The sequence below is a fragment of the Lissotriton helveticus genome, chromosome 4_1 (assembly GCF_964261635.1).
Source record: "Lissotriton helveticus chromosome 4_1, aLisHel1.1, whole genome shotgun sequence".
Lineage (NCBI taxonomy): Eukaryota > Metazoa > Chordata > Amphibia > Caudata > Salamandridae > Lissotriton > Lissotriton helveticus.
In genome coordinates, this window is record NC_136063.1 from 184,207,747 (window position 1) to 184,234,366 (window position 26,620).

At 43.7% G+C, this 26,620-nt stretch overlaps 1 protein-coding gene across 1 annotated transcript in view; it reads right to left on the bottom strand.

The window, feature by feature from the left end:
- ADGRB1 (adhesion G protein-coupled receptor B1) overlaps positions 1–26,620 on the bottom strand; it is a 447,807-nt gene that overhangs the window by 197,943 nt on the left and 223,244 nt on the right. The window contains exons 7-16 of the mRNA XM_078686666.1: positions 25,948–26,112; positions 21,868–21,876; positions 20,700–20,864; positions 19,046–19,210; positions 15,066–15,167; positions 13,870–13,976; positions 13,035–13,229; positions 10,603–10,671; positions 8,604–8,712; positions 2,776–2,919 (exon numbers count right to left, since the gene is read on the bottom strand). Coding sequence (XP_078542792.1) covers positions 2,776–2,919; positions 8,604–8,712; positions 10,603–10,671; positions 13,035–13,229; positions 13,870–13,976; positions 15,066–15,167; positions 19,046–19,210; positions 20,700–20,864; positions 21,868–21,876; positions 25,948–26,112 — 1,230 coding nt within the window. The remainder of the gene's footprint in view (positions 1–2,775; positions 2,920–8,603; positions 8,713–10,602; positions 10,672–13,034; positions 13,230–13,869; positions 13,977–15,065; positions 15,168–19,045; positions 19,211–20,699; positions 20,865–21,867; positions 21,877–25,947; positions 26,113–26,620) is intronic.

The following is a 26,620-nucleotide window of genomic DNA, read 5'->3' on the forward strand; positions in this document are numbered from 1 at the left end:
ATACAGTACAGTCGGAAGAAAAAACGCAGAGATTGGAGCCTAGCTGAATCGCTAACAAATTGTACCGTTTTCCCCCGAAATACGCTCTGTTTCAAAGGAACCTTTGATGGACTTAGGGGACCAAGAATAAAACACATCTGATATTAACCAAATCTGATTAATATACCATGGTTATCCATCGCCTAAAGTTCCCTTTGCAGACAGGCTGTGAAATGTTACACCTCTCCGTATTTATAATACCATGTCCCCTTCACATGCACTATTATGTCCTGGTGGTGATCCGGTGCAGACATTTTTATTTTTTTACCATAATTTGCATAAACAACTGTGGCCTCTTGATCCATAAAAACACTTTGATTTTGCAAAATCATGCTTAGTCATGCTTGGAAAGCATTTGTGTACTGTAGTGTACGCACTGATGGAGCCCCTGGATTGGTGGTTTGAGGAGTGCAGATCACAAGGCGTCATGACGCCCTACGTCAGCAGGGGAGCATCCCTGGTGACCTTGATGCAGCCAGCACGTGCCTGTGAGGTTAATTGACGGTTCACTGGCGCTAAGGTGTTGACAGGAGAGAAAAGACACTGGCGCTAATCAGCCAATGAATTGTCTCCTCTCTCCCTTTTCCATGTTTTGCTTATAAAGTGATTCTGAGTATGTACTCGTGGCTGGAGAGCACACCATAACAAAACTAGATTGTGCCTTTGATAATATTGCATTGAGGAGTCTTTGGGGGTCTGTTAAATGATAAGCTAATAATTATGGGAAACGGCCTTTACAATGCGGGCTGAGCCACGCGTGCCGTTTCTTCGCAAGCGAAAACACACTTGCCTTAACCATGCATGTACCTTAGCCACGCACATGCATGGTTAAGGCAGTGCGCAGTCTGGAGGCGCGGATGGGCGGGCACAGGAAGAGGAAGGAATGGGAGAGAGAGCTCCGGGACGTAGCCTGGTAAGTGGGGCTGTGGCCGGGTTTTGGGGGGTAGGTTTTAGGGATGGGGCTTCGTTTTTAAGGCTCGGGGTTGTTTTCAGGGCTTAGGGTGTGGGTCGGTTGTTTTTAGGGCTCAGGGGGGTCAGGGTTGTTTTTAGGGCTCGGGAGGTCAGGATTGCTTTTAGGGCTCATGGGGGATCGGGGTTGTTTTTAGGGCTTGAGGGGTGGGGCGGGGGTTGGGATTGTTTCTAGGGCTTAGGGTTGTTTTTAGGGCTCAGGGGGGACGGGTTATTTTTAGGGCTCAGGGGGGTCGGGTTGTTTTTAGGGCTCGGGAGGTCAGGATTGCTTTTAGGGCTCAGGGGGATTGGGGTTGTTTTTAGAGCTCGGGTGGGGGGTTGGGGTTGTTTCTAGGGCTCAGGATTGCTATTAGGGCTCAGGGGGGGTCGGGTTGTTTTTAGGGCTCGGGGGAGGGGGTTGGGTTGTTTTTAGCGCTCAGAGCAGGGGGGCAGGAGTGTGATCTTTACCACACATATGTCTTCACCAGTCATGTTTTTACCATGAAATTGCATGATAAAGGCATGCGTTGTTAAGACGCATTTGTTGTTCGGGCACTGTTGTAGTGTTGCGCTGGGTGTAGCCATGCTTGCCTCTGTCATACAACCCTTAATTGTTTTATAGTGCTCAAAAGTACAGCGAAAATTTCATGTTGGTTTGGCAGAAGATATTGAGGGCAAGTTTATCCAATTTCTGTTAACTACAGTGTCCATTTAATCTAGTTCACCAGCCACATTCAGTGCAGCAAATAGAAGGCTGTCAGCCCTACTTCAAGCTTCTATGGTGGCGATGGCCCATAGTGTATTCAACGTTGTCTTGTTGTAACGTTTGTTGTTATGAATAAATGGTCTGTGGGGTAGCTTGGCTCGGTGGGTCCCAACAAGAAAACTCTTAGAAACGTTCTTGGGACCAGGAAGCCCAGACTTTGATTATTGTTTTGGTTTAAAAAGCGCCATCAAGCCACTGAGAAGAAGGCTTTAAGGCACATAGAGACAACGGAGAAGAGCAGAGTCAGTATGCAGTTGAGGGGAAATGAGTCCACTGGGATTTGTAGGATTTTTGGTGATTAGTGTTTGCCACTGTGTTCTCTGGGAGAGAGGTTCAGGGATAAGCCCTGGGGAGGCTTGGACTCCAAACCAAGTAGACAGGAAGTGGGGGTCCTGATGAGGGGTCCTGTGGCTGATCTTTTGGTACAGTTAGGGTACATCTATATAGGGATCTCTGTGTGAGGCAGAAGTGGTTGAAAGGACGGCAGCCCCTTCTTGAGTGGCTGAATAGGGACTGAGCTGTGCATCTGTCTGGGTCAGCCAAGGGCTGCGCTGGTGTCATGGTTCTGGAATACTTGAAGGTGGTGATACAACCAGCTCCGGTATATGGTAGTCGTGAAATGCAAGAGGTAGCCTCATACTTGCCCTGTCTCTGCGTGTGCTAATATTCTCAGCTGGATAGCTGGGAGGCCCCCACACTGGTGCTTTTTAACACAATCTCATTCGAAAGCAAAAAAAAAATGCCCCCGACCTTTCCATGAAGACATTACACCTTAGATACCACTTCTGTTGTCAATGTTCATTCCCAACAAATCCCAGAAGTCAAGCAAATTGACAGCATAACCAGTCATTCAAAACCAATGATCCATCACTAAAGAGAGAACTGACCAAATCGTGGAGCAAAGAAATTTCAACTGGAAATAAATGGGAAGGTAACAATGATTGCGTTCGTGAAGAATTGACCCAATCTAAGTGGGGACAACCCGTGCTACCACTGCGCTGGAGACAGCATCCTTCGCTTACCTGTAAGCCCCGATGAAAGAATGCTCTTGGAGACGGTGACTTTGTCCTCCGAGTTCCTGGCCCAGTCTGCCATGCCTCTCCAGCCCTTCATGGGGAAGCTGATGTCTGTGGCCGCATTGGCTGGTCGCTTGTGAATGCTCAGAACTTCAAGAACAAATCATAATGAACAAGGGCATTAGTCATGCGATCACCAACAGCACCGCGCTTCACGTGAAAACATAGAGTCAACCTAGTATCACTATCAACGTAGGATAGGACAGCTGAGCTACTATTCCATCAGAGAAGAGCGGTAGGCATTTCTAAGACCAACCTTGTAAATGTAAATGTCATGGTACTTATAGAGCGCACTGTCACCAGACGGTCACCTTGCGGTGTCGAATATGCGGCTTCCTGGCGCTGATACTCATACCACTGTGGAACCCCTCCTGGCTTTCCCTGTGAAGTGTCTACTCCTGGGCACCCCCAGGGTGAAGCCAGGCATCCTTAGCGCTGTTGGGGCCGGTGTGGAGGCTAAGCAAGCTATTGCCCAGAGTTGCAGCGTGGGGCCCGTGATTAGAATAGGCACCGAGGCGAGAATTAACAGGTCCAAGGAAATTGAGCCCGAGACCCCGCCGAGGCAGGAATCGAACCCTGGTCCCTGGCCAGAACTCTGCATCAGGGTCTGCCACTCTAACCATTGAGCCACACTCCTCCACCTTTCCGCCCATTCACTTAATGACTTGGGTCAATGGAGACAAGGAGCATCCGTGGAGGAACACGTCTTAGGCCTAGAATTTGGTGGTAATTTATTTCCTAGCACAGGTCAGTAAATGGAGTAATTTGATGCTAGTGGGTAGGTCATTTCAGGGCCCTTGTGCTTTGACTGGAATAAGTCTGTCTATCAAGCCCACGTATAGACACCTGCTTTGATTCTATGTCATAGTTTGCAATTAAAAACCAATAATCAAACACCACTACTTCAAGAACTCTTTCAAAAAGGCTAATAATAGGAAGGTTGTGCATTTTCAAAAGTCAAAGATGCTGCATGCTTGGTGGGATGTGCAAAATCTCAAATCAATTTTGTGTGATATTTGACCAATTTCCATGAACATTTCACAAAAATATGTTTTCCTAGTGAAATGTGGTTTGCCGGTATCTCGCGTCACTTGTTTTATCCAATCATGTGCCACGTGTAAAAAAGTCTTGCACAACATAGGTGACTGGTTCGAGCAGAAGATGTCTGTCAGTCAGTCATTTTCTATGCTAACGAGTCTCCCAAGTTATCTCCTGAAACTTTTTTTTTTATGAGAGGTGTGTGTTTGGGTAAAAACATTTACTGGAAAGTCCATAATGTGAAATGTCGTTAATTTTGCCACTGTACTAAAATTTCACCCTGGCCTAATACACAACAATGCAAACGTTGGAGAAAAGGTCAACAGTTGCCACCTGCAATCTCCTTTGGAAGTCTTTTTCTGTAGGTAGTTTGTAAAATGGAGTGGAAAAGGGGGTACCGCTATGAATGTCAAGCTCTTTTCTGCAAACCGCTTGCACTGCCTTAATTAATTTTGTGCTCCCTACTGCCAGGTGGGAGAACACACGTTGTGCTGTGATCAAGCAGGAGGTTAGGATACTCGGCCCACTGAGCGATGGCAGCGCCTACATCCACTGGACCATGAGTTACTTCGCTTAATTAACCTTTAGGCGGATAGTTGAGCCGTCTCTAATTTATTTATTATAGTCGAGATTTGACATCTCTAGTTGTCACCTGTAATAAGAAAATGGCACAACTGCTCAATTGTAATACGTTATTAGAGTTGAGTTGTGGCATCATAATGTCTCCTGTCAGAGCCAACAGCCACGGTGAAAGGCGGGTCGCAGAGCATAATTACAGATGATTAGGATGAAAAATACTCATAAAGCACAACAGATACCCATTTATCTTTGTCCTGGCGCTGCTAAGAAACAAAGCCTTATTACAAAATTAGCCAAATAATCGCATTTTCTTTTCTTTGTGAAGACCAAATAATTCAATTCACCTCTTATATTAACAGGGAGTTTATTCCAAAATTCAGTGGAGCAGTAGAAGAAAGATCTTCCTCCAGTTTGGCCTTTTATTAATCCTGGGGACAGTGGGTAGTGACCCAGAAGAGTGGAGGGTCTAAGAAGAACAGCAAAGCATGTCTTTATGGCCTTACAACCTTACCTGAAACAACCCTTGTGATAAATACAGAGTGTTTTGACGATAAATCTTCTTTGCACTAGAAGTCAATGTAAACCACGTAAATGGGTAGCAATGGCTTCCATCAAACTATACATAAAAGAGTGGTCAAGTAGTACTGTTCTGAATAACTTGAATATTTGTGAGCGTGTATTCGTAAACGTAAGAGACCCAAGTATAAAGAATCATAGTACTCTCATCGAGACATAATTACTGCCTGGAATTCTTCCTTATTTGGTCCAAAAGCAGGAAAGGAACAATCTTACAAATAAAAGTAGGTAATAAAGCAGGCAGAGCTGACTTCGTATATTAGAATCCAAAAGGATAACTAGCCCCCCGATAGTCAACTGAAGGCTTTTGGACAAGTCAACTTGGTTAAGGGGTTATCCAAGCTCAGCAGGCCATGATCAAGGCTTTGAGGAGATCCCAAATATCAACTCCTCTGTTTTTCTCCTTTCGTTTTTAGAGACTTGGCCAACATCCACAAAGCATCCTTAGAAATGCAGCACTTATAACTCGCTGCCACAAATCGAGTCTCCTCAATGATGGAGATAATAATCTGTGCATCATCGGCATAATATACCAATCGAGAACGGAAAAATATAATAAACTCTGTCAAGGTAAAGACATAGAAATTGAATTGTGTAGGGGGTCAAAGATGAGCTCTACAAGACACCACATTTTAGAGGTTGAGAAGTTGAGCAAAAGCAGGAGCGTTAAATGGCTTGGGTTCTAGAAGTCAATAACGAAGTTCGCCAATCCTTTGAATGCTGCCCAAGGCCAATCGATGTAAAAGAGTATGATGAGACACTGTATCGAAGCAGCACTCGGGTCCGATCAAATCAATGCAGACCTGCCCTAGCCTAGTATTTCTCAAAGTGCTTCTGAGACAGGTGATATAGCAGACTCAAAGTAAAGCTTTACAAAGTAAAGCTTTACAAAGTAAAGTTCAAAACCTGCTTGAGTAGAGTGAAGAAGAATGTTTAACTCAATAAGACACATAGGATGACCTTTGTTTCGATTCTTTTAACAGGCAATGGTAGAAGATCTATAGGTCTAAAATTCCTCAGCACTGCGGGGTCAGCAAAAGGCTTTTTCAAAAGCAGAATTAGTTGTGTCAGTTCCATCTTGTAGGAACTAGAGCTGAAGCCAAAGAGGAGTTGCAGACATCGACAAGAGTAAGAGCTACTTCTTTATGGGGCTACACGAAGAAAATCTGTCTAGCGGAGAGCCAGATTTCATTTGAAGCTGATTTTTTTCAACTTATTCCAGAGAAAGTGGGTGAAACTGAGTCAAGCGCTCTAGACAATAAGACTTTCCAAATGAAAGCAAGAGATCCGAGCTTGATAAAGGGATGACACCGGTTTTAACGCATGCAAACACCTCCCATGTGGAATGTTTGGCGACATCAACTCTATTTGCAAAATATGTGATCAGGACTTGTTTTATTTGTTTTAATTTTCTTTTAATGTCTCCTTATAACCAACCTTGGTCTCAGGGCTGTAGTTTAGCTGCCAGGCTCTCTAGTGCACAAAGAGCTTCGCTTGGCACAAGCAATCTCCACCGGGTACCGGGGAGCTAAAGGAAGCTTTTCTTTCATTTCATTTTCTTTTCATTTTCTCAGTACAGCAATAGTATTCCGTGCTGATGTTAACCTTAAATTATATTTATCAACCTGGTCCAACTATATCAACATAGGCACTTGTAACAGTGAAACAAGAACTGGCTTTTCGTTCTTCTGATCTGTTTTTCTAAAATGAACAATAAACTGCACGTATATGGCACCATGTTTATTTTGTACGCTAAAAGTCAGTACAGGAAATATAGGATCGCTTAGCATGCTTCTAAATATTCTCAGCTGTAGCATTCTTCAATCTGATATACATTAAATTGATTCTAAAAATGTTCTCCAAAAAATTACTAATTGATATTTGATGTGTTTAATTATTCACTACAGATTCTGCTTTTGTTCTTCAAGTCTACCAACCTAGTATTCTTTTCATGTCAAGAAGGAACACACCAAGGACTTAAGAGATTTGTGGGAAGGGAGATGTTGTCACCATGTATATTAGCAATACCCTCTGTAGTATGTTAAAAGCATACTGCAAGTCACTTTCAGCCTCATTCCTCTATGAGCTTTACGGAACTCCTTGGCGTCTTTTGCAATATCATTAGAATCTATGTACTTTATACCATACAGCACATTATTTGAGCTGGGTGTTGCAGATGGGGCAAATGGCACTCATTTTTTGGAGACCATTCCAAACCAGGGTGACCAGATTTTGATCAATAAAAACCAAAAAAAATTGCAAAAACAGGAGGACTGGAATTTTACATCAAACGAGAGGCACAGCATGCCTTAAATGGCAGCCCTCTTCAACATGGAAACACGAACAACGAAGCACTATGCAAATAAATATATGCAAATTAAAAAATCCAGAATCATGTGTTCTAACTAATTGCTTCCTGACAAGAGCTGCTAAATAGTTCTGTCTTGAAGCACATTCAAATGTGCCTCCCTCTGTTTTGAGCCGACCATCTCTGAAAACCGGGACATTTGCTAAATTTTTTGCAATCTGCTGGGACAACTGGTGAAAAACAGGGCCTGTCCTGTAAAATCTGGAATGCCTGGTCACCCTATCCTCATCAGATTGTGACCCAGAGCAAGAGAAGGAAAAACACACATAGGGGAAACAAGTGGAAAGAGAAAGACGAAAAGGGAAAGGGAGAAACCAGGAACCAGCAAGACGGATAAAGGGGCCGGGAGTCTCCGGTGGTAGATTAAAGAGGCATGAGGTTGCATCAAGACTATTCAGCCTTGGTATTTGATACACCGGTATTCAGTAGTGTCAACTGCTGACTTCTGAGGAAAACTTTGGGCACAGAATGTATTATTTTGCAAACTGATCCCATATTACCAATAATCCCATTGGCAGCCACGGCCCGTGGAGGGAGTTATGGTGGGGCGGAGAGGCCGGGCGGGGAGGGACAGGGTGGAGGGTGCTAAAAACCGGAGAATGGATAATTGAAGGTAAGTAAACAATTTAATAAAGAAAACAAATTTTGTAGCGCACCCTGCATCGCATTTTGCGATGCAGGGCGTGCTAACCCTGCCCGTTCCCCGCCCAGATTCTCTGCCCCACCGAAACTCCCTCCACGGGCCGCGTATGTTGCAATCAGGCAGTGCCCAGCAGGTTGGTCTGACAATTCAGTTTGTGGGCCTGTTGTATGGTCTGCTAGACCAGTTTTACTGTTTATTTCCCAATATTATGCAGCAAGCTCCAATCCAATCAGATGTCCATAATTTGCGAAATAATTGTACAGCGTGTCTTTACAAGTTCAAAACTGCCCCAGTTTCCAAACATGGGCCACTTTTTTATCTATCTAATTCACTAATGGGGGACACTTTTATATTTTCTGCCCCAGTGCAACCCTGGCTGCGACTGAGAACTGGCATTTTTTCTATTCTGACTAGGCACCCCCTTCTTTTGGAAGCTGGTACTGCACCCTAGAGATTACAGTGATTCAAACTGCAGAGGCTCAAGCATGAATCAAGCCAATCAAAAGTATAAATCCCAGATGAGAGGCAGCGTGTGGCTAATAATGAGTGTCACTGGAAGGTACCACATACCCAGGTTGTCGGTGACTTGGTATGTGTCCCTGAAATCCTTCATGCGAAATCCAATGACGTCAATAAAATCCTCGACCAGGCGAAAGAGTTCTTTAGCATTTGGTCCCATCTGCAGAAAAACAAATCAGCATAATTTTAGTTTTCATTTTGCAGTATCAACTGTTGAGTATGTTCATATTGAGTGTCTCTTCGCTTGGACCATGTAAAGCAGTCATTCACCGTGGCTATTTGAAACAACAATCACCCAGGACCATTTTAAGCAGCCCTTGATTATGAGTATTTTAAGCAGCCATTCACCTTGACAATTTACTGGAGCCATTGGCTGCGTATATTGAGTAGACATTCAATGTGGCCATTTACTACAACCATGGATTGCAGGTGCTGTAGTCATCCTTTTCCCATGATCATATGGCTGTCATTCAACGTGAGTAGTAAAGCAAGGCATTCACCTTGAGCATTCCCAACAGCCAATCACCATGAACGATTCCCAACAGCCAATCACCATGAACGATTCCCAACAACCAATCACCATGAGCGTTCCCAACAGCCAATTCCCATGAGAATTCCCAACAACCATTCACCATGACCATTCACATTAACCATTGATTGTATTTTAAGCAGCCATTCACCAGGACCACTTACTGTAGCCATTCACCGTGAGTATCCTATATAACCAATCAGCAATGTCCAATGAGCGCCAGTGAAGCCATTCACTTACTCAATTTAAGAAGGGAGTAGACCCCAAGAATTCATTAGCTCGAAGGTCAAGACCCCAAGTATACTACCTTTTCATTGGTAGAATGACGTGCATTTTGGACTAGTGAGGTGACATTAAAAGAAATATGTCTACTACTTAAAGGGGGATCAGGAATGATTATGAGGAACATCACTGTACTGAGTATGTTTAAATGGGACCTAATTGGACACTGGGCATTATAATGAATAAAGTACCCCAATCTGGACACATCAAGGCTCCTAAGGATTCTGCGGCCCTGTGAATGTATTCTGCCTGTGCCCAAATGACTTCATGACTTCATAGGGTCGTCAAAGGACATGCCAAGATAGTTCCAGAGATATATAAATGCGAACAACAGAGCACAGCACAACAAAAAGTTCCAACTGACTATTAACAGTCAGTAATGTACTTAATTTCAGAATGAGCAGTTGATGAGACAATCAATATATCACAATCTTGATCATACGTGGATCAGTTTCCAGAAATGTTGACACGTAGTTGTAGCAAATAAACAGCCGACACGTGTTTTGTCGTGAAACGACTTTCTCAAGGCTTAAGTTCATATCTGAATGCAGAAGAATCAACTAAAGTACCCTTGTCTTCTCCAATGTGAAGATTCAAAGGTGTGCGGCAATTCCAATACAAATCCGTGAGTCGCAATAAATCTAAATAGACACTAGCTATAACAGGTGAACTGGAATATGGCCTGTTATGATAAACGGGAAAGAAGCCAATGTATAAAGCTTCTAAAAGAGTATCGGTCTTCAGTTGAGGTGCCAAGGAGCGTAGTTTCCTGCTCCCATCATGAAAGCTTCTTGGGACTTCCACTGAAGACCGATACTGGTCACACATTTGTGGAAAACATGGTTCTTTTCTAACCAAGTATTAAATTATTTTTATCAGAGCTGCTATTCACAGAATATCTTCCCTGAATCAGGCGACCTTCAGTACAGCCACAACTGTCCCCTCTCACACTCAACACTTTTCCTTTCTTGGTGGGCAACTCAGCACCATGACCCCCCAGCTTGAGACCTCCTTGGTACTGGCCTCATGTTGTTACAAGCCTGGTTCTCCGGTTACCAAGATGCGCTCCCGCCTGGATTGGATGATACTTCTCGGCAAGCAGCAGGCAGAGGATAGGGACCTCAAGGCAGAAGCTGAAAGAAGCACAACTATCCAGTAGTCTGCCTCTTCCCACCCCCAGGTGTGGCGATTTACACTCAGGAGCCTTAGATGGACTCATTGGAAGGGCATTGTACGTACCATCTGCGCTTCCTCCCATTTATCTCTGTTTTCCTCCGACAGCAAATTGCTGATGATCTGCACAAAGTTCTAAAAGGATGAGAAAGAAGAATATTCACTCAGACATAGTCAAAAATCATTTAAACTGCATTGGATCAGAAGAAAGAAAGGTTAGTGACGAGATGCCCAATTCTATACAATGGTGTAACCTCCATCAGACAGGAGATCTGAGCTATGAAAATCAAGTGCAGGGATAGAGAGGCTAAACCTGACATGCTGTCCATAGTGGAAGATAGAAAGGCCATTTATGGGTCCCATACACTGCCATTATCAATGCACTTTTGATTAGTCTAGTTATTCACTGCTATGACGTCACACCATGAAAAAACTAAAAATTCTCTAACTGGGCTCTGCTTCCTAAAAGCAAAGGAGTCCACACCACGCCTACAACCAAATGGCCCCAGTAAGATGACAACGTTCTATAATCGTTGGTCACTGCAGGCCCTGCCTGTTTCATTCAAGGCCGGACTGGCTACCGGGCAGTTTGGAATGCTGCTGAGCTGGGGGGTGATTTCGTTCATGGAGACCTGCGTGTGCTAAACGAAATCCGTTTTGCATTAATTATTTCGAAGCACACGCAGGTCTCCATGAACGAAATCAGCCCACACCGCATTGAAATCAGCCCCCAGCTCGGCAGCTTTCTAAACTGCCCGGTAGCCAGTCCGGCCCTGGTTTCATTCCTATCTGATAGACAGCTTGAGCATGTGGGGTGATGGAAAATCCCAGTTTTATAACCCTCAAAGTGGGAATGTTTGAGAAGATGAGATCTCCTAAACTCTACAGGAGCCCAAGCCTACCACACGGTAGCGTGACTTCCAACGAGTTGTCATAGGGGACTGAGAGTGAAAATGTGATTTAGTGATTGGAGACCTGGGTTTTAATTCCAGCTTCAACACTTAACCAACAATATGTAATTCTGGGCAAATCCCACTTTCTCCTGGTGGCCCAAGTAGTACATATGTACACTGTAAAAAACAACTCTATAGTGTAGTGAGCCACTGTCTTCTTCCACCTCTAACTTCATCATAGCTACACCCCACAGACCTTAATATTCAGTGTACAGCGCTACGCTTGATAGCGCCTGCTAATATAAAAATGCTGTATGTTAATACGCTGCTGCTGCCTAAAGACAGCCCTGCTATCTATCTACCACCTAAAATGAAATAAATAGATGCCACTAGAACACATAAAGCGGAATGAGCTGGCCATAGCGACGGCGTCAATCTCACTGGAAGGTGGTGCAGATGGGGGTGGAGGATGTGATAGTCTCATATCTACTGTGTCTATGAACACTGAGCCCTTCATGCAAAATAAGTGAGTTGCTTTCAACCAACTAAACTGGGGCTAATCAAAATAGCCTTTCCAATGTTCTGTTTCTGCACTGGTTCATTATGCTTAGAGGTGGGAGAGGCGAAGAGGTACATCCATGAAGTTGGGGAATTTCGCAATTCTTGAAGAAGTATCTTTGCTCATGGATTCAATTTGCCTGTTCCGTACAACATGGACTGGATCAATAGCGCAGCAAAGGTGCCCTGGGCCCTTGTACAAGCAATGAAAATGTCCGCCTGATCCCAGTGCCCCGGCACTTGCTGCACAATTAATAGCTGCGCCCATGGACTGGACATCAGACTGCAGATACCTGTGTTCCTCTGCTGTCACTGGCCTAGCTCTGAAGGACAGAAATAATGGAGATTGGAAGCCATGTTCTCGCCTTTCCTCGCTGCCGGAAGTCCCGCCTCGGACTGCCACTAAAGCGGTAAGTGGCTGCTGAGACCTAGAGGCAAAAATATTTTTTGCTGCAGCGTGACTAGCCCCAATTTTTTGGGTAAACTGACAGTTTTATGCACATCCTTTCAGTTGTGGCCAGTGCAGGTAAGAGCGGTGGAGCCAGGTTGGGGGCGGGGGAGAGAGATCCAACAGACCACCACGAGGAGAAATTAAATAAATATTTATATTTCATTTGTGGTTGTCTGTCGAACCCCCCCCCCCCCCCCCCCACACACACCCAACTCGGCCCCACCACTCTTACCCGCACAGAGGCCGGGGCTGCATCCTTTAGTTCAAATCCACATTTTGACAGTAAGGTAAAAATCTGGATTCCTAATCAAGCCCGGTTGCAGATTATCTTAGTGGCACAGCTATCTGTGGTGCAGTAGGTGAAGTGACACTGGGTTTTGAGGGTGTAAGAAGCTCTCTGCATCTCAGGTATGGATGTTTTTCATTTACCAACAGGTGGTTCTGTGCCCATTTTCCATAGTGTCAATAGCGCTCCACGCCACAGGCTCATCTTTTAGGAGTGAGGCGGCGCCTTACAGGAAACGATGATGTCCTAACACATTGCAAAACTAGCACTGACATTGACGCATGACCCTGTACTGGACCAGTACACCAACCTGCACATCCAGGGCGGTGGGACTGTGGTAAGCTCTGCGAAAGATCTCAGTCAAGTTCCTGAGGGCCTCCAAAGTGGACAGCAGGTCGCCGCTGTAGCTGGTGCCGTCCTGAGAGATCTCCACGAGGCTCTGGATTACCTCCGACACGCCTTCCCCGATTAACCCTCTTTGAGCCTTTGCGAGATGCTCCCGTGTCTGAAACACATGGATAGGACATTAGCATTGCACACGCGGTGCACTGCCTCGTGCGTTCCAATAAATACAACATATTTGATATGCAAGCTTGAGTTAGTTGTTTCAAAATCCTAGGACAGGAGGGTGGCTTATCAGGAAAGGACCTTGGTTTGAGTGGTAATCATAAAATATTTGAGCAGATCGCGGTGTCACCCTGTCACATTTATCCCAGCGATAAGTCTGGGATTCCATAATGGTCATTGCCAAATCATCTTGAGCACACTTTCTTCTGCTTGGGGATCCCACCTGGAATTAAAACTATCATGAGTGATCTCAGGCAAAAACTCCCTTTTCACCTACTCTTGTCTCTATAACAGTCCTTCGGATATCCGCACCCAGAATTTATGACATGTAGAGTGTTTCAAAGAACTATTACTAAAATAGACAATATGTGTTGGATCATGACATGTGATCATAGACATGTGGTCTATGTAATTAAAAGCAGTTGCTCAACAAAATAACACATCAACGCCCTGAAGCTAGTCTTGCTTAATTATACATTTCCAGAAGTTGTAATGAAGTCTGGGGACGCAGAGATATACATTGAGCGCGTCCATTGACAAAGTGGTATCAAAACCCCGGGAGATATATCTGCTCTTACCATCTGCTGGACGTTCCTGTAATCCAGGGACACACATTTGATGTAGCTGGGACCTTCCCAGTAAGCCTCTCCCTCATCATCCAAGGTGCATCTCCTGAGGATCAACCCTACAGGTACGGGGCGAGAAAACGGTAACAGGAAAATGGTGGTCATGGCGTTGACATGCAGACCCAGCGAGTAGAGCACTGTCTCCCGGAAGGAATACGTGCGATATCACCCTGACCACTGACTGACATAAATCAAGTTGACAACAATGATATTCCATAACAGTATGCAACAAATCTTGTGATTACGAGCAGGTGTCCTGTGTAGGGGTCTGCGAAATTTGCATAATTTTCTTCTGGGTAATCATGCAAAACTTCACCAAAATTATGCATAATTATATGAAATGCAAACCTGTCATTTCACGCTATAATTTAGTGCGAAATGCTTTCTGGCATGGTGACGCAAGGAACAACAAAACAAAAACACTGTGAACAACAGTGTCTTGTATTAGGTTTAACTCTGCATTTTACAGTACATTTTTACAGCGCATAGTTACGTGAGGTAGTGCAATGGTGGTAATTTAGGTAAATTCACGTAGCAAGTGTAATATGAATTTATGCAAATTAAGTTGGCTAATTTACATTTTGCCCAAGGCTAGTCCTGCCTCTCACTTCATTTATGCAAGTCACATCTACGTTTCTATATATTTTGCACCAGATTGCGGAACCATGGTTCCACAATCTGGTGCAAAATATCTAGACGTGAATGATGACACTATGGACCCTTTCTAAAATTGTATTTTAGACAAAGGAAGTGTGGGGGTCTTGGTTTCTGTGGAGGGAGTGGGAGAAACAAGCAGATATGTATTAAGCAGGGAGATTTAGAGTTCTTAGCAAACAGGTAAGACCATAAAAGATCCAGACTGGTGAATGACATTGAACGAAAGAGGTATTATCTTTCTGATTTTGAACTTAGAATAATAAAGATATTACACAGAAAAGAGTAAATAATGGATCTGGAATCTTTTAAGGACTGTCAGCTGAGATGTTGCACAGCCTAGAGACCTTAATAGCGAGGATGGGTCTGTTATGTAAGGGAGGATGCAAAACATGCCCTATTTAGTACGTTCCGTTGATGGTACCACCAATGCCTATTGCAATTGGCTCACTTTGCTGTACCCGGCGCAGGGGGGTAGGACCCTCTCTTCTCACCGGTGGCGTTCCGTGGACATCGCACAGCCGCAGCCTCTCCAGCAGGCGTCTCTTTCCAGACCACGGAGTTGAAAGTTTCCTCAGAGCAGATTTCATGAGGCTCTGCAAAAGTGGAAAACATTGTTAAATAAAACTTACCATTCAACTGGCTCAGTGCTGCCAAACATGGAGGGGATCTGAAGCCCTTGCTGCTTATTTCATATGTGGCGTTTTACTCAAGCGTTGATGTTATGCCCTAGCATGCGGTAGTGTTAACTCTTTACAGGAAGTGCGAACTATTGTGAGTTGAGAGGCTCATGGACCACTAGGCATAATATGACATCTGGTTCTAATGGCAGCATATGTGTGTGCTGTAGTGTAGGCTTACATGGAGGCATATGTCCACTCTTGGAAGAGCAATTCAACAGAGGGGACTTCCCTGCTGGCGTAACACCGCAGGAGTAGGGTTAGTAAGGGACAGGAAACGCATCCGGCTTTCACAGGAAGTGAACACTGTGGGTGGGGCGATCAGCAAGAGAACTCACAAGGAGGATGACCTCCTCAACACCAAAGGTACCAAACGTAGAAGGACACAAGCGAGCTGAAGATTGCCAGTCTGGCCACATGGGAAAAAACACAGGGAGCAGGGGAACACAGAACAGACTCTCAGCTTCCAAGGGAGTCCTGTGAAAGGTGTACCCATCTTATATTAAAAAGAAAAAAAAGAGTTGGAAATTCAGTGTGGTCCTTTCCTCCTGGGATATAAAACACATTTCAACTACTATATACTTTGCTTAGTGTTTACATCTGCAGGTAATGCTTTACGGGCAATACAAGGGGAGATGCCAGCCAAATATCCTGAAGGATAAATGACCAAGGAGGCCAATGACTAACTTCTCAGGGATCCTTTCTAGCAGCATGTTGTAGATACCAACATTGCCTTGCAGAAAAGTGGTACTGAATGAGACAGTTGTAGGGTGATGGACCCCGCAACCTAGACTCACCAAAGCAATTAGTAACCTTGGTTCCATTTGTAGTGCCTTGTTGCTGCCTTGGGCAATTTTTATGGGGGATTCCGATTATGTGGAAGAGGCTGTGACCCAACTGTATCCTATATTCCTGCTGATGTCACTTTTCCTGGGAACTGACGGTTCTTCTCAGGATATTGGATATGGTCAATCAATCAAATAGTTGTGCTTATGCTTTGAGAAATGTCATGGTCACTGTGAAAATTCCCAAAGGTGTGTAATGGTTTCCTAAAGATTTACAAACTCCCTACAAAAGAATCTGTCTGACACTGGCTAAGCCATCAATGCTTGCATACTGGTGTTACCTAATGTGGCTTGTCAAAGAGATGTATGATATGGAATTAGCACTGGCTAAACTGAGGGGGACCCGTTCATTATGTAAACTCAAGAAAATTTGGGGTTCGTTGTTCTAAAAGCGCCTTGAGACCTCACGGTGAAAAGTTGCGCTATATAAGAACCTCTGACATTGACATTGACATTGACATAAAATGTAAGGAATATTACTGCAGATCTACGCTGGTCTTCTGTCTTGCTATAATTGCTTACACGATTAATTTCCTGTTAATTAATTAATTTTTCTAAAATGAGATATGTCATGATACTGTTGCTTTTATTGATTGTGTCTGTTTATTCTCCTTTCTATATTTCCTCATGTTGATAAATAAAATAAATAAAAAACAAAAAAAAACCGAATGTGACTTGTCTGAATTCTAGGCTCACTGACCTTAGGAAGAATGAACCAGAAGCAGATGGGGATCGCCCACTGTAGGGATTTAGGGGATGAGTTGAAATTTGGCAGAGGGGGTACTCAGTTGCAGCAGCAATGGAGTACTCTCTCTGCCACACTGACCAGCTGCACACTCAATTTAGGAGTGGGTGAACCGCCAGGTTTACGCCAATTGAGTAAAATTTACTCAGTCACCATCATCCTTCCTCCAATGTCTTGAGAGAGTAGGGGGCGGTCAAAGGTAAGCTAACCAACCATCTGCCCTACTCAGAGTTGTCTGTCGGATGGCTTTTCTACTGTCTGCCAATGCCAGGTATATCCTGGCTGGCAATGAGAGACAGTAAAAAAACAAAAATTACACCCACATCATAGGGAGAATATTGTTGAACAAATAAATAGCTTTTGAAAAGTTTAACAGTCAGCCACCATGTTTGATGGAGCCGTCTAACACACTTTTCCTACATTGATAGGAACCGCTCTCACTGCGGTTCCTGCCAATGTATAGAGATATCTGCTGGGTCAGAAGACAACTCAAATTGTGGCATATGGAGTTAAGGCAGGGTGGCAGGCGTGAAGTACTCCACCACCCTGTCTGCCTTCACTCCGTCTAACAAACCTTCAATCAGTCCCTGAGACTGAGAGAGAACTCTTAATACTGTTAGTGGGTGCAAGCTGATCAGCGTGAACAGCAACAACAGTTAATTGCCTTTTTCAGTTCCTAATGTACTGTTTTGTCATGAACCTATAATTGAGGGGAGGACAATTAACAGAATTTAACACACTCAGAAGAGGACATTAACTACTGTTAATGTGCTTAGAAGAGTAACAGAATTTGATGCACTGGTGGTAAATAATGAATCTATATTGGTCACAGCTTAGTGACTGTTACAACAGAAGGGTGATGCTTTCCATGCAGCATGTTCGTGTGAGTGCCACAAGTAACATCACAAAATAAAATAAAATGATGGGCGGAGTGTTGAAACTTTACAAACACTCACCCCCAGTCAAAACTGATTTACATATGACTGGGCCAAACTGGGGTGACGTGGCAAGCAAAATAACGATGGATTGAATCCAGATCTGTGACTGGGGGTGAGGATTTGAAAAGTTTCAACACTCCATCCATCATTTTATTTTGTGATGTTGTGATTTCAATGAGTTTCATTTTCCACTTACAGCCGTCTCTATAGAAAGCAGCGTGCCCAAATACCTAGTGGAAATTGCAGAAATATTTGAATTTTTTCATCACTGTTAAAATTATAATTGGGCTCTGAAATATGTGGGGTATGTCATATTATTGACAGTGTCTCGCTGCTTAGCGCACTTGGGCCCAGATTTACCAAATTCTCCCACAATGCAGTGCAGCAGCCAAAAATACTGCATTGTGTGACAAGGAGAGACTTGGAGAGCACTATGTTTACAGAGATATGGCACTCTCCGCCCTCTCCCTAGTGCTGATGCAGGCCTTTGCTGCCACGAGCCACGCACACAGCTTTGCACCAGAGTTCAAGGGTGTCTGAATGAGTCTAGCATAAGTTGTGTACAGGAAGGATACCCTTCAAGTACAAAAGACTATTATTAGAATAACTTTAAAACGTTCCCACCTTGTTTGTGTGCTGTAGAGTGCAGCATACATGCAAAGCCAGAAAAGAACAGAGAAATAAAAGCATTTCTCCTTGACAGCGCCTATTTGAAATGGGTGTTCTTTTTTATGCAAAACCCTGTCTAATTTTTTGGTGGATAGAGTTTGGCGGCAAAAACTATGGGTGGTTGCCTGGCAACGCCTATCCACCACCCATGAAATGCCTCCTTGGTGCTAAGTATTGCAAAGCAGTGCTTTACGTCACTTTCAAGAGAATTTCCAGCTAAATTGTGAAAAAAAGTTAATTGGTAAAAAAGACTTTAGGTCGATTTGTGTCACTTTTGTGATGCAAAATATTAGTAAATATACCCCTTAACCTTTTGGCATTGTAATGATATTTGAATTTTCTAATAGTCTATGGAAATAACAATATCATTTAGAGGTGTCACGTGCTGGCATGTGGCTAACCCTCTGTGGATGTAGGTTTATGTTGAGTTGGAAATAAAGCAAGAGTTGACTTTTAGCACCCCAGGGAGAGGCGCCTAACGATTTATAATGCAAGAACTAAAACAACATTCTTCAAAAGGGACATAAGACCACAGCCAGCCTTGTCAGATGCTCATGCCAAGAGGAACATAAGTATTTTAACAATTTGAAATCTTACCAGGGCACTTCTTTTCATTGCACTGTTTGTACTCCTCCATCGGTTCTTGACATGCTTCGCCTCCGAAATATGGCCCATCGCAGAGTCGATCACGCTTCTGAGTCCCTCCACCACATGTAGTCGTACAGCTCCCCCACGTACCCCAAGACAACCATTTTCCATCCACTGTAACATATGAAAACAGGCGGTATCAAGGGCTAACCCTACATGCAAATGTCCTGTGTTGAGCAGTGCTCTTCCACTAAAGCAGTAGTGATGTTTGCTTTCAATATAGGGTGGCATTCACAGTGGTATAATATGGACAGGGAAACAGGTAACACAACACCAGGAAATATCATAAAACAAGTAGCAAATGCCACTATGAACTATCTGTAATATCTTAGGCACTTAAAGATCATACATGATGGTGCCTCACTTGGGAACTTGTTCTCAGTTTTAGAAGGTGCACTTCCACTGTGGTATGTCCCATAATGAATGAATTCTGTAATAACCCAAAACTACTCTCTTTGCTGCTAGTTAGAGGATATTTTACTTATAGTTAATTCTGAATCTAGTGCGAGTCTGTCCCTACTGTCATGTGGTTGTTGGTTGATAAATAGTATGAAATCCTTTAGTGGTCATGGCTGTGATGTGTCCAAATCACTAAAACCAATCCACAACTTAATGAAATGAAGGTGTTTTGGACTCTCAGCCATATAATAAGCAGGCGTTCCAGATAGAGTAGGCACTTGGCCCAAAATGTGGAGTTTGTACATCATGTGTTCCACAAGTGTGATTGGTGGTTGACAATGTTCACGTCATTACTTCACTAATTTAGCCACTCACACAACCCTGAGTGCAGAGACGTTGTTCGCGTCTTCATAGGAAAAAGCAGAGTGCTGGGGAATCTTGGTCAACGTTAGGAGATGTGGACTTCTTTGCCCATACAAATCTATTAGTAGATTTAAAGCCTACAGCCAATCATGAGAGACAATTGTCCCGCGTGAGAATTTTTTTTGTTTAAATGATAAATGTTTAAATATGAAGAAAAGTTTAATTTCTTTTATCCATTGTGGAAAACATTTTCAACGTGGAGACATTCCTTCTCCAAAATTTTCTCAACATTTCAAGGTCTTTGGAGCACTTGCACACACAATTTTCACACTTCCTCATCTTTTTGTTCACTGTTGAAGTATGCAAATTGAAGGTGAAATGTAGTGAATACCCACATTTACAACTATGTGAGTGTTCACCTCCTTCTCAATCCACACTTCCCTGTCCTACTCCTGGTAGCACCAAGCATGTACTCAGGAAAGAGGAAAACGTGGATTTTACGTGGCCGTAAGTAGGATTTAGGGTTGGGAGATTCTAGGAATAAGGATTTGGGTATTTTTACAATTTATTACATTTTTTGTGGTCCTAGCCGTATGACAACAAAACATTTAGTGGCAGAGGGCTTACATTTTACCAGGGACAGAAACACTGAAAGCCTCCAGACCAAAGGGAGATGTTATTGACACATATCCATGGATATAGCATGTTTATAAGACATATTCCAGAATGCATTCAGTAGATTTTATTGTAATCTTATCCATTTGTGTTGAGATAAGAAGAACGCTAGCTCTTAAATATGGTGGCTCTATTAACTAGGTTGATGTAATGCCAGCACACTAACCCGGGCACTGCCGGTCGAAGCAGCCTCTGGTTTCTGCCCACTGGCCGTTGCATTCTGATCCCCCATTGGATGGGCCGTTGCACTCGCGGATCCTTTGCTGCGTGCCATTGGAGCAGGTGGCTGAACAAGCGCTCCAGCTTGACCAATCATTCCAGTTCCCATCAACTATAATACATAAAAATCCATGTTAGCACAGAGTCCACATGGCTTGAGCTGACGACTGTCTGGCACAGAATATGGCTGGAATCCAGCCAAAATAGGTATTAAATACAATTGCTGTCATTCCACCCATTCCTCTGGCACACTGTAGAAAGAATGTCATTGAAAAATAACTCTGCAAAAACACCTCCACCAACACCAAGTCAATGAATTTCATCGGGCAACAGACCTGCAAGAAGCGGGTATTTTATTCAGGTCTCTTACATACTTTTACATTCAGATCTTTTACAGTTTACTTTATTCTTAATCATCTTTTTTCAGATATCTGCTCGTTCTCTCCACTTATCTTAAAACTTGAATTCTGTATTCCTCTCACTTTTCTCTCATTTCACTCTTGGGTACCACTAATTATTACACATTGCTCCATATCTTTCTGGTTCTCTATCTTACTTCAAACTCTTTTCCTTGGTAAGTTTTCTTGCCTCCCTCGTTCATTTCACATTTCAGTTATGAACTGTTCCCTGTTTCATATTCTTTTCTCAGTCTGAAGCTTCTTTATCTACAGTTTTCTTACATCCTTGTTTTCTTCATCCTCATCTGTTATAATTGTTGCCCCCTTCACATTTCCTGTAATTTTCCCCACTCTTTAATATTTATTTCGTCTCTATCAATGTGCATTTGCCCTTGATACTTGTCACACTCTTACATTTGTCTCCCTCATCTGGTCTTCTCCCTTCCTACCTTCTTTATTATTTATTTTTGAGTATTTCCATTACCCCATTCATCGTTTGCATTTATCTGCCTTTCCAGCTTCTCCCTTTTAGTCTTATGTTTTCTGTGTCCTTGATTTCTCCATCACTTCTGTCTCTCTTTCATCTTTATATTGACACAATCACATTACTGCTCTTCTCTCATTCATCTTAGGATGTCTTCCTTTGATACACTCTGCCGTCTCTGGCAACTTTGTTTCCCAGTCCTTTGTTTCCTCCCTGCATATTGCTACCTTTACTCGCTTTTCCTACTTTCCCTCTTCACTCCCCGCTCTACCTATTGTGAAAGAGAGAATTAGGGATTCCCTATCCGTTGCTCTCGCCTTATTGCCAGTGCCTATCTACGCACGGGTTCCATAGTTGGCTTTAAATTTGGAAGTATAGGGACCGGCATTGTGGGGCGGAGTCAAGCACAGGTGTATGGGCAGATAGATGGGTCACTAGATGAATGTTAGACAGTATATGGTGGTTATAGACCCTGACGAGTCTTTGATGTATTAACTTGTGGCATAGCATAGGTCCCTGCAGCGCCCACGGTGCGGGGGCCCAAGCTGCAGGGGGCCGCCTCAGCACAGTACTCTTGCCTGAGAGCTCCTGATTAATTCCGGAGCGGGCCTCTTCATGTACCTTTCAAGGGCCCCCTCAAGTTTCGTTATGCCTCTGCAGCCAGGGCTACAGCCTACATAAAACAAGCATTTGCAATGCTATCAGTCTCCTTTTGGACCTTATATGTATTCAGCTATGCAGCACATTAGCCGGGGTGCTGAAACATCTACTGTTCTTTAACATGGAGGGAAAGTAAGCATCAAACTGTGTGACACACCAGGTATGGGAACACATGGAGAGAAATATTGCCTTTCAGCAGGAATTGGTATAGGGTGATGCTCTGTTTTTAATATAAAATCATGGCCTTCGGTGGTCAAATCACTGAAAATACAAGATTTGAAAAAAATATTATTGTCTACGGGTGCTTGTGGAAGACAATTTCTATGGACTAGAATCTAGAGAATGCCAAAGTGATTTTGGTATTGTACTGACCTCTGCTGGTCATTTTCTATCAAGAAAGTTAATAGAGGCAGTTGAACAGAAAAAATAGTCCCTGAGCGGAAGCAGACAAGTCCTAGGGCTGCTCTCCAGAACCCGTAAAGTACAGACACATATAGGAATATACTAAAGTATATACAAGAGGTCTCGAATGCTCAACCTTAAAAGCCCCTTGGGGCTGGCAGGGGTGCAGCGGAAGCTCATGGATACCCTCGCGGGTGACTAGCAGCGCTCTACAAATCCACCTTACATTACATCACATCAGGCGCAATGTGTAATATGCCTGACCCAGGGGTGTCTAATTAACAATTTCTTCTGAAAAATCTTGGTGACCACTTGGCCATTGGTCACAACATTTCAGAGGGTCACAGTAGGCCAGTGCTCTGATATTTGCTGTAGTTAGTGGCAGTCGTAAGGTAGATAATCATGTCATGTGATACTTTCGAGTGATTTAGGGCAAGAATGTGTGTTTGTCATTATAATTTCTGGTGCTCAGGGATTGGTCACAGTGAAGATCACATAACTGTGCTCAAGGATGGTACAGATCTGGCCGCAAAGCATCTATCTTCACCGGGCAAGAGATCGGCCATCTTTTTACCCCAAGTAAACACAGTCCTTCTTTTTAGGCCAAGTTTCTGAATTGCTTTACTTCCTTTTTTATTAATTATTTTGTTTTACAATGTGAAGCAATGACAAATGATTATGTTTGTTTCTTTTTTGCATGCAGCATCTAAATGTAGTGCTTTTGTGTGTTAAGGGTGTTCCATGAAGTTCTTCCACAGAGTCTCGATTGACTAATAAAAAAAATTAAAAATGCACACCCTTATGCGGTCTGTCTTGCTATGCTAACCTGGCTCCCATGACATGGATGGGCACATTCCTTATGGTTGTCCAAAATGTCTCCTGCTGCGTCCCATAATGGGGTTGCCATTTCTGTATGTTGGCTAGTTTCCAGCCCCGCCTTCACGTTCACAGATTTATCATGAGCTGATTCCCCGTTTCATCTTATGATTCCTAATTTTCTCTTCTTCCTCATCAGCCCCAGTTCCTGTCCCCTTCTTTGTATTCCTTTATTTAAAGTGACACATTCCTGGGTAAATTTTCATTCTCTTCCTTATGGTAATTCAGTTCCTTTTCAATGTCGCCTGTTTTTCTTATACAACATGCACCTTCTATAATTTTCTGATCTATCGCTAAATTCCCTGATTCTGTGTTCTCTCCTCTTTCCATCCCGCACTAAAACTTTAGCCCTCAATATCAAATCCTTTGACATTCTAAATCTTCGCTGATTTCCTTCTTTGCTCCAGCCTTGGTACCCCATTTTTTCCCGTTCCCAGTGGCACCATCGGTATTCCAATTTCTTGTCTCATGGGAACCTTACTTACACCATTGATAACGTACAGCGTTGAAACCAATTTTCTGAACATGTAACAAGTTATTGTTAACACAAATTTCTGCCATTCTCAAAATCTGCTAACATTTGCCGTCCTGTGCTCTCTTTTCTTTACTTAGCATCTTTGTTGCCAGAAACTTCTTTTCTTTGGCTTCCAAAGTATTTTTCAACACAACTTTCGTAAAAAAAAAGACGGAATGGGCCTGATATTTCATCTTTTTACTAAACAAAATTTAACCCCATCACTGCAGCGGCTGTTCCGCCGCAGTGCTAAGGGGGCGGGGCGGCCGCGCGGCGGCCGCATGCTGGTGACGGAACCGCTCCGTCACCAGCCGCGGTTGAGCTGTGCTCATGACGGAACGGTTCCGTCACGGCCCCGCCCGCTCAATGGAATGTCCAGCGCAGGTGCGGAATTTGCGCCGCGCAGGCGCACCGAGCGGGCCGTGACAGAACCGCTCCGTCATCAGCACAGCGCCACCGCAGCTGATGACGGAGCGGTTCCGTCATCAGCAGGGGAGGGGTTAATACACTAAACAGTTTACACTAGTTTGTCTCCTGGCATAGTGGCTGTGTGAGTCATAAAGGCCAATACATGCTGGGGGATGTCCTGCTCAACCTACTGCAAATAATTTACGACAAACATAGTAGGGAATTTTAAGTCCTTTACTCTCTAGTTTAGCAAGTAGCTCAGCAGTTCGATCAAACTGAATAATTAAAAGTCAAACGCTCCTAAAATCACAAAGATGAGGCTTTGCTACAATAACACATATTAGCTATTGGACAGCAGATACTTCCCGATAGGATGGGATGTTTACGATTCTATTATCTATCATAGGCAATTGCAATTACTTAAATCTGTAATACTTTAAATCAATTCTTGAGTTATTTCTCAGTGATTCCAACAGTTAATTGAAGAAATGAACAATGTAACGTTTTGTGATTCCTTTTGCCTTTTCGAGGCTTTCAAGTAGCCTTAAAAAGACACATCCCCATTACACACATTTTCTCATGATCATTAGTTTTTATCTGGAGTGAAGTTGTTTCCTTTTTTTTTTTGCTCTATAGATCTTCCTTTTCTGTTGAACCCCAGTGCTGCTGAATAGCTGCATCATAACAAACAAGTAGTAATTGAAATTAAATGCTATGTTTATTCAGCTTTTAATGGCTGTGGAACCACCACATTTCTCTGAATTTCAATGGAGAACACAAAATGATGGAGCCCCCCGACCCCCAGGAATGCAAAGTGGGGCCCTTTAGTCTCCCATATCACACAGCTGTTCATTGACCTTGGGCTGAATGGGGGTTGGGGGCCTGTGTTATGCTCATGTGTTTACTCCAAAACATGTCTGTAATTGATTGACCCCTATTGGTACTGCATGGCCAAGTTACTCAAACAACATTGCTCGGTGCCTTAACTCATCATGTGCCGTAGTTAACAAAAGCATAGGTGCTCGCGCCCATGAAGTCTACTAGTAAAACTAGCATTCTCAATGGACAGAGGAGGGACAGCGGGTCAAGGTTTGGAAGAACAGACCAATAACCCTATTTAAGCCTAATACCTTTTGTCTTGATTATTCCACAGTAGGACTTGTTTGGCCAAACTATGGCCCAACCCTCTTTAACCCCATCCATGCCGCTGTCGGCCATTGGCCGACGGCAGCACTACCTCGCTGGTGCTGCTGTCGGCCAATGTGCCGCACTTCTGCGAAATCGGCGGCGCAGCCAACGGGTTAAATACCATGATTGATTTTCCCATCAAAACAGTTTTTGAACAATCAACTGAATGCTGGCAATAATGAGCAATGGAGAATGAGAAATCGATACAAAAATAAGAAACACCCAAAATACTGTGTGTAAAAAAGCAAAGAGGTGATAAACATACCTGGACACAGTGCGATGGTGCAGAACTTGGTTTGTTTCTCGGGTCCATCGCAGGGGTTCCCGCCATACTGAGGAGGCTTGCATGTGCGGGTTCGATCCCTGAACCCTCTGCCACACGTAGACGAGCACAGGCTCCATGGCGACCATTCATCCCAGGTACCGTGCACTGAAACCAGAGTAGAGAAGGCAGCATGACTGAGACGACCCGCTACGTAGCGCAGGCATTCATTTAATACACCGCCCCACCATGCACAAGTAATGAGGTCCAAGAGGCACAGAGAATGATGCAACATCACAGGTGGCCACGGGTTGCAAATGCATCAGGTGAGTGGATGCAAATGCATTTGCAGACTTGACGGTACCTGAAACTTCCAGCCAGACAGAGACAGGATAGCGGTGGTCCACAGACGCGACGGTGAAGCCTGATAGGGCTAACACTCTATGGGCGAGGGGTGACGGGACGAAAAACACTGAATGCATTAATCCTTTCCTCCTTTCTCTTTTATACACAAATTTGAGAACAAGAACTTTTTGAAGAAATGTGTAGGTGTCTAAATCTGACTAATTGATCTAAAATATCCTAAATCATGGGTGAATGAGAATACTGCGATTCTGAAAGAGTTAATCTTATCATCACAGGACACCAATATCTGCAGAAAAGGGCGTTCCCAGGT